The following is an 8342-nucleotide window of genomic DNA, read 5'->3' as shown; positions in this document are numbered from 1 at the left end:
TCGATGTGTGGAGGGAGTCGAAACGATCAATGGCCCTCATGAGGTCGTGCTTGACAATGCCCCAACACTTCTGAAGAATAGGCCCGTGAATCCATCCGAACCCGGGGCCTTGTCATTTGGCATGTCGTTGATTGCTTCAAGAACCTCCATCTCGGTCATTGGAGAGTCAAGGCCATGCATGTCAAGGCGTTCCATATTGAGCTCCTCCCAATTGAAATCTTTTAAACTTTTCGCTCCTTTATTCATGACATGGGAGAAGTGGTCTTGGATTAATTTCTCTTTGGCTTCATGCTCGGTGACCCAACCATGCTCGTTCTTGATTCAATGGATATGATTTTTTCTTCTCCTAGCATTAACCCAGCGGTGGAAGAATTTAGTACTCTCCATTACCTTATATTGTGCAAGCCACTTTATGTTTATATCTGACTTCGACCATTAACTTTAGGCCGATGCTACAAATCATCCGGCTGATGCGAGGGAATTTAAGCCTCCTCGTCCATCGTTTGATCTAGCCCGGCATCAACGGTCTGGCGTGGGCCGCGGACAGCTGAGGCATCACACATCGTTGAGGTTTGTTCGACCACCCGCACAAACCGCTTTTTACACGCGCATGCACGTGAACTCAATGCTAGGCACTAGGCAGCAGCTGTTTCTACAGCGGCTCATACAAACACTGCAACAAAAAATTTAAACCGACAAATCTTATAGAAAAAAAACACAGAAGACAAATGTGTTTATGCAACAAAAAAATCAGGAGATTACAAATAAGGTACACACAGTAGAATATAGGAAGTAGTAAGAAAAAAAATGCAAAGTTGCAACAAGTATTTACGAGATTTTATTAGTTCGTTATAGCTCCACCAACCGGCTTTTGAAGCACCCATGGTTCGGCTTGCAGCATGGCGGTTTTCTTTTGAGGTAGAAAAACTCCGGTAGTTAATTGACCGGATGGAGCTACGAGTAGATAGGCTGAAGTGTGGATCGGATGGTCTGCCTTGTGAGCCGCTCGATTGGTGCATGAGAGCTGTCTGATCTGGTTGCGTTAGCTGACCCGCCCATTTGCAATATGGATCATGTTGTGCAGCATGAGCCATGTTACACTCGCTGTTTTGTGTCCCGTCAACTCATTGAATTGCAGGTGGATGTTTGCAACATGAGACACCACATTGCTAGTCGTTGGATGCGGAGGACACCACAACATTCCTCATGTTTCAGAAATATAGCCGATGTTGACATTGCAAAATTCCTCGTATTTTGAAAATATAGTAGATCTTGCCACCGCAACATTCCTCGTGTCTCGGGAATGTCAGCAACGTTGCAATTTGACCGACGATGTTTTAGAAACACTGATTGCTATGCAACATGACGCCAACCCGATTCACAACACCCATAGTACCTAGGGCGTCGATGTGTTGGGGCTGCAACATGGGAGATGTTGTGCAGTGATGGGTGCAACTTGGGAGATCTTGCAGGGAAACATGTTGCGACAGCCGCAATGTTGGCTATGTTGCGACTACAACATGGGCGATGTTGTGTGGTGACGGCTGCAACTTGGGAGATGTTGCGACTTCAATGTGGGGATGTTGCAACGAGCGCAACTGTGCGGCGTCGAGTGTTTGCAATGCCCGCCCAGTTGCAAACCTCCCGAGCGCAACATGGGTCATGTTGCAAACCACGAGTGCAACATGAGTCGTGTTGCGAACGATGGTCACAACTAAATGGCAACGTAGCCTAGATTGGACGACTGTCGCGCGTGCCATCCAATAGCGCATCCGCATGTCAGCCGGCCGATGCATAGCATGCGCCAGAAAAAATAGCGGCAGCCCGACTTGCAACATTGCATGTCGAGTTTGCAGCAAGACGGACCACCTTCGCAGCGCCCACGTGTCCGGGTTTAATGCCGACCGATCTTATAGAGTCACATGTATGCAGTAATGCCCACCCGTCCATGTAGCGTACGCGCTTCCAACTTTTCTATGCAACATACCGACTTTTCTATGCAACATATATATATTTAGTCGCATGAAAAACATCAAGTGAAAAATATTACACTTATGTAACATGGTGAGTCAAACACTATATCACAGAAAAAATACTTTGCAGCACAGACCATAGTTGCATTAGGATATCTCAAAAGCATGTAGTCAAGTCAGTAACAAAGAAAAAAAACATAAAGTAGATGGGTGTGGAGGGCAGATGAGAGAGAGAGAGAGAGAGAGAGAGAGAGAGAGAGCAGCGGCTCGGTGCGGCTGCATGCAGTAGGCACATGGGCTCGCGTGTGCGAGCTGAACAGAGCTGTTCGAACATGGACAGGTGGAACCGTGGAAGGCTGCGAAGCGAACTGATCGGTGAGCGTCTAGTGGGAGAGGTGGGGCGCGCGTGAGACAAGCGCCGCACGATCAGCTTTGATCGCACGGCTCGTGACGCAGTTTACGCGTGCGAAACATCAGCCGGCTTAAAACAAACAATTTCCTTAACTTTAACAACAAAAGGTGAGTTATATGCCATAAAAAGTATGTCATCAAAAAGAATTCTAATGATATATTTTTTATGACATGTAATCCATATTGTATTGACCAAAATTAAGTCCAAATTCGACACGAAAAACAAAGTGACCTTGTATAAGGGAATGAGGGAGTGGTACAAGACAACTTTGTACTCCCTCCGTCTAGACGAATAAGTCATCTTATGTAAATCAAATAATTTCAAAACACTTAGACATGATGCATTAAAAGAAATCAACCAATAAAAGATGTTAAGCATACATGCTTTTTCTGACTTAAGACTACCAAACACAGCATGCAATGGTGTGTTCATTGCATGCAATGCTATTAATTAGCAAATAAACATTAAGTCATCTCATTTTTCCTCCACCTTGGTCACGGTGCATAATCTAAGATGACTTATTCATCCAGACGGAGGGAATACCAATGTTGTACTTTGACACTTATTTTGAGACAAATGGAGTATATAAAAACAATGTTGTGATATATACAACACGGAAAGTAAAACCACCCAACGGGACAATAAGTTAAGAAGCCTATCCAACAATTCCTTGCATATTTCGGAACAATAAGTTACTATGAGGCCTTTATTTCTCCCTCCAGCAATCTAACATATCATCATCTTCAGTCAGCCAAAGATTTCAATGGGCTCATCTATTCCATCAAGACTAACTGCACTTTCTTTGCGAAGAAGACTCATTGCACTTTGGCAGCAATTCACTCCACGTTTTGCCTAAGTTCGTTGGGGTCAGCTGACCCCAACATCATAGTGGCAGCTCCGACCTCTACCACAGGGGAAAAAAAGGTAGAAAGTTAAAACATACGATGCCATCAACAGTTCAATGCTGTCTTAGAATAATATATTTCAAGATTAACGCTAACAAGACCCCCAGCAGATCTATCAGTTCGGAGTGAGAAAACTTACACCTCAGACAATCTCCTCATTCTGTAGTATAATCTTCCGTGTATCTGCAGTAATTTGATCCTGCAACTGAAGTAGAAGAAGGCAAAATTAAACATCACCATGTTTTCTGGCTTAATATGGTTGGAAGAATGAGACAACAATATGCCCCATTCTTCTCCTACTGAAGGTGTTGGTAGATTAGTAAGTGAAACTACCAGCACCTACTTAAGTGCCCCATCAGGCCCCGTTCAGAACCAACAAAACTAGGTTCATGGACAGCAGGTGAACATATTAAGATACTCATTACATTTACACATAGGTAACCAATATATCATCGTCAGATGATCATGCAAGTTAAGGATACATTGCATCCAATATCACCATCAAAGCTCCAAACACTAAACTGGACAACACACAAAGAACAAAAACATAACAGATCTGAATTAGGATACTATGCAGTATGATAGCTGGTTTGGTTTCCCTATTTATTTCTTCGGAGTAATCCCTAGCTAGCATGACAATGTCTCGCTGATCCATGCTGAAGAGCCATATGTCAGCCTGAAACAACAAAACAAAATGTACTGAGTTAACATGTGCTGTGAACAGCTAATAACATGAGTTTTGAAATTATGTTTCCAATACAAACAATTCCAACATATGGGATACAATGATCGCAAAACTGGCCGCGAAGGTGCAAAAAGAAAAATAAATGGTTTAACTAGAACTTGCAAGCCACTATCGCTCACTCAAGTCTCCCAGGAAGCATCAGCCTTGCATGATTTCCTAGCAACTATGTTCCGATTATTAAAAAAAAACTACATCCTTTGTTTTCCAAGCTTCTATATATGTACAAGATAAATTATACTGGGAACTTAATAAGGTACCGAAGGATGGACACGGACTTTGGGCTCATAGGAGCTACACCTATGTGAATCAGAGCAGACTATTGGTCCATGGAGATCCCCAGTCCAACCACAGAGCATCAGAGCGAGTGTGGCTCCTAAGAGCTGCAGAGCATTTTCCCTGAAAGGATGGTGTTTATGCAGTAATCACTATTTAAAGAAACAGAGAAGCCTACTGATCTACACTCAACATCTCTGGTTCCCTACTGCTGAAGTAGCCACAAAGGTAATAGAGAAATCCATGAAGACTACTATCACATGTCTAAGATGTACCCTGCACTGACTGATTTGGTCAAAATATGGTGTGGTTGTACAAGCCATGAATTCATATTGCTAAGAGCACAAACAAAACAAAAATTATAATGTTCTTTTCAATCCTGTATTAGATAAACCAACCTTCTGGCATAATATAGCAGCAACCTGCATGCAAGGGTAGAAAATCTCAGCAGCAGGTAGTCCTTGTGGCCCATATGTCCTGTTCCGACAATAACTGCTCGGCAAACAGTAAATGAACCTGATTGTTATAAGAACAACAAATGATTTGCAATTGAACAAGTTAAAATAAGAGATACCTTGCCATTTTTTCCATGCTGTATTTTCTGGAGACATCAACCGCAAGTGGCCAGTAATTAACCGCGTGGCGATTCAATTCATCTGACAACCATACAACCTCTACTTTGTCAAGGTTCATACCAGTTGCTTTCCACATCTCAATATTGTAGTTGCCAATGTTCCGTATTTTATTCAGGTCAGTGCCAATCTTGAAATGTCGCTGCAGAAACCAATCTGCCATCAATATTTTAACAGTGCAACCAGCTTGGACTATCTTGTTTACATAGATCGTCTTCATAATCCCCTGCAAGATGAGAACACGTCCATCCACCAAATACATTTGTCGACAATGTAACAAGTTAGAACAAACTGGACCTGAGCAATAAGTAATAAGCTAAAACATCAGAAAAATGGTATCCTGAGCAATGCAAAAGATGATAGGTGCATCAAATTGTAGCTATCGCTAGCGTCTGGATAACCCGTTAAGGCCTCAACGGTTTAAAATTTTCCAAAAATTATGAAAAAATACTCAAACGTCACTACAATAATATAACAAGATCCAATGGAGCAACCGCAAAACACGAATTTGCATGCCCTAGTAAAAAAGAATGAACATTCAGCTCACCCAGGCTGCGAAGCACCGATAGGTGCATGTCCAATGTGGCTGCATACAATTAGCCTACGATATGGAAGAGATACACGTATCGGCTATCGCTGGACTGTCCTGTTTTCTGATTAAAATAAGAAAAAAAATTGCCGATGCGCGTGTGGGGACATCGTTGACACGGCAGGGACACAGGAAGCATATATTCATTACATAAGCAAGCTACAAGCCAGCTTTTTTATTGTTTTCTAATTGTTCATGTATGATAATTTGCAAGTACCACGAGGATTGAGGAAATTGGTGACCATTCAGTCATTGAGGAGTTAAAGAGGCAACAAATGGAGCAGTATTTTGATCTCATTTCACGCATTCAATTATTTATTTTCTTTATTACATGGCATTTTATTGATTATTTATATATACTCACTGTATCGATGTCTATAAACTGCAGTATCCCATGTCCCCGTACCCGTATCACAGAATTTATGTCACTATGAGCGCTTTGTAGCACACAGGGCATACATGGAAAAGAATTCTATGAGACCAGGTCTCACGCGAGACCCATCCTGATGAATGACACGTGGCATTCACAAATCACAAAGCATCCCCCACCCCCCACTTAAAATCAGGGGGGGGGGGGGGAGAGATTAGATGCTTTGTGATTTGTGAATGCCACGTGTCATCCATCAGGATGGGTCTCACCTGCTAACCGTGAGACCTGGTCTCATATAATTTTTTTCCGGGCATACATACTCTGTTTGTGCAATCTCTCCATTATGGTCATAATGTTCCTGTAGTTCTTTTCATGATTTTTGCGAAATTCGACGCCGTTAAAACCGGGTTCCTTCCCCAGACACCATTGATACTTGATAGTATATATGTAATACCGCTCATCTAAATCCAAGATCCAACTATGACATCTGTGCAGAGAAGTTTTCCCCTCTAAAAACAGGGTAATGATTCAAAATTTCCACAAACAAGCATATTGGTTTTTTATATTTCTACATAAGTCCAGTTTTAAGTTAAAAAAATGCAGCGTAACTTACTCATGAATAAACTCTAGAGTTCTTTTCAAATCTCTGCCGTCGGTCTGACTACGCGTGTAGACTCAATTGTATATCTTCTACATGAATAAACTCTACATTTCTTTTCAAATCTATGCTGTCGGTCTGAGTACGCATGCAGACTTAATTGTATATCTTCTAGTTTATCATCATGTTAAACTGCACTAAAAAGTATGAAAATCTCATGCTGGGCATAGTAAGATGCCATAAAGATAGATTCAAGTGAAAACCACGTATAATATTATCCTTCCTCGATGCTTTAAGCCTTCAAGTTCCAGTAACAACTAAGAAGAATGCTACAACAAAAAAGTTTGTTAATATACCTGCTGCTCTATGTCCATCATGTGAGATGGTTCAAACCAAACGTAACAAATGGGTGCGAGCTTCTTCTTTAGAAGGAGGGGGAGCTTATCCTTGCAGATATACTCCTCCCCAATGCTACTCAGAGCTGCGAATCTATCACTGGAACTTGTCTCCATGGAATCCCTAAGAGTAACGTCAAATTTGCATGCCATCACTGAACTGTTAGGATCACACTACAAATTCCATGCGAGCAATATGCGTACCTGTGGATTCCAACATTAGCAGCAGGTGGGCAATCCATGGTGGAAAGTTTGGAGTGATCTGCGCAGTTTGATTCGAACATGGAAGCTTCTCTGCAGCAAAAGTAGAAGATGGCAATCAGCAGTACGTTTTTTTTTTTTTTTTTTTTTTTTTTGCATTCGATCCAGCATTTGGATCGGGTTTCACTATCGGAGATAACGGAATTGAACAAAAGAAGAAAAAAATGCGACTTGGCGCAAAAAAGTGCAAAGGAACATAAAAACATGGCAATCAGCAGCAAGGAAAATTGAATAAAAAAATTGCGTGTAAGTAAAATTGAATTTGGAACAGAATAGTTGAGCGTGGCAATAAAAATTGCAATTTGAACGGGAATCCCAAATTGGAACAGAATAGTTGAGCGCGGCAATAAAAATTGCAATTTGAACGGGAATCCCAAATTGGAACAGAATAGTTGAGCGCGGCACTAAAAATTGCAATTTGAACGGGAATCCCAAATTGGAACAAAATAGTTGAGCGGTGAGCAGTCAAGGCCATCGGCTCTGCAACAACAATAGGAGGGCACGAACTCACGGGTTCAAGCGGGTGTGCGCGCAGTTGACGACACGTGATGCCCCAACCTCATTGACGCAGCATGAACTGTACGCGATGTCGGCCATCACGAATACCTTGATCCCGAAGCCCTACCCGCTCGCGGCCGGAGCCACCTTGAGGCTCAAATAGCAGCGCCCTCGACTCCAAAGCCGCCGTCTAGGAAGGGGACAGGCCAGGCACAGCAGGTTAGGGTTTGGGAGTGTTTTCCTTCTCTTTTCTTTCTTTTTGAAGGATTTGGGATTTTTATAGACTGGCATTTTTTTTGAGCAACTGCATCCTTTATTAAATGTTCAAACACATGGGGATACAGATGATATCGGGCAAAATACTAAGCCACACGCGGCGCCCGGGGCTAAGAGAGGCAGATGCCTTTGCTAAAGCATGTGCTTCTCCGTTATGCTTCCTATTCTCATGAAGAAACTTTACATCCTGGAAATGACTCCTCTCGTGCTTGATATCTTGTAAGATAGAAAAGTATCGGCAAGGAACTTCGTCTTGTATGTTCAGCACTACCTCCAAGCAGTCTGAGGCCACACATATGGATTGAACCGGCAAATCCAAGGCGAGAGAGAGGGCCTCGCAACATGCCTGTGCTTCAAGTATAGTTGGGTCGAGGCGGCCTTCATAGATGATGGCCGAGGCACCCAAGTAGTTTCC

At 42.5% G+C, this 8342-nt stretch overlaps 1 protein-coding gene across 1 annotated transcript; it reads right to left on the bottom strand.

Moving 5' to 3' along the window:
* Positions 1–3676: 3676 nt before the first annotated feature.
* On the bottom strand, positions 3677–7887 carry LOC125556061 (tyrosine--tRNA ligase 1, cytoplasmic-like). The gene is made up of 6 exons (XM_048718863.2): positions 7665–7887; positions 7097–7186; positions 6854–7016; positions 4883–5166; positions 4707–4800; positions 3677–3966 (listed from the first exon to the last, which is right to left on the bottom strand). Exons 1-6 carry the CDS (start codon positions 7748–7750, stop codon positions 3763–3765), a joined length of 921 nt encoding a protein of 306 aa, XP_048574820.1. The 5' UTR covers positions 7751–7887; the 3' UTR covers positions 3677–3762.
* Positions 7888–8342: the final 455 nt, after the last annotated feature.

This window comes from Triticum urartu, chromosome 5A, assembly GCF_056163025.1.
Source record: "Triticum urartu cultivar PI428250 chromosome 5A, HENAU_Tu73, whole genome shotgun sequence".
In the NCBI taxonomy this organism is placed as follows: Eukaryota; Viridiplantae; Streptophyta; class Magnoliopsida; order Poales; family Poaceae; genus Triticum; species Triticum urartu.
Note: the sequence above shows the minus strand (reverse complement) of the source record. Positions and strands in the feature narration are given on the sequence as shown.

Excerpts from the sequence above, each read along its gene's own strand:
- LOC125556061 (XM_048718863.2), bottom strand. The coding sequence starts at position 7,750 with ATGGCCGACATCGCGTACAGTTCATGCTGCGTCAATGAGGTTGGGGCA. Across the intron at positions 7,187-7,664 it reads GCGCACACCCGCTTGAACCC|AGAAGCTTCCATGTTCGAAT; the intron begins GTGAGTTCGTGC and ends CTTTTGCTGCAG. Across the intron at positions 5,167-6,853 it reads TGATGGACATAGAGCAGCAG|GGGATTATGAAGACGATCTA; the intron begins GTATATTAACAA and ends CTCATCTTGCAG.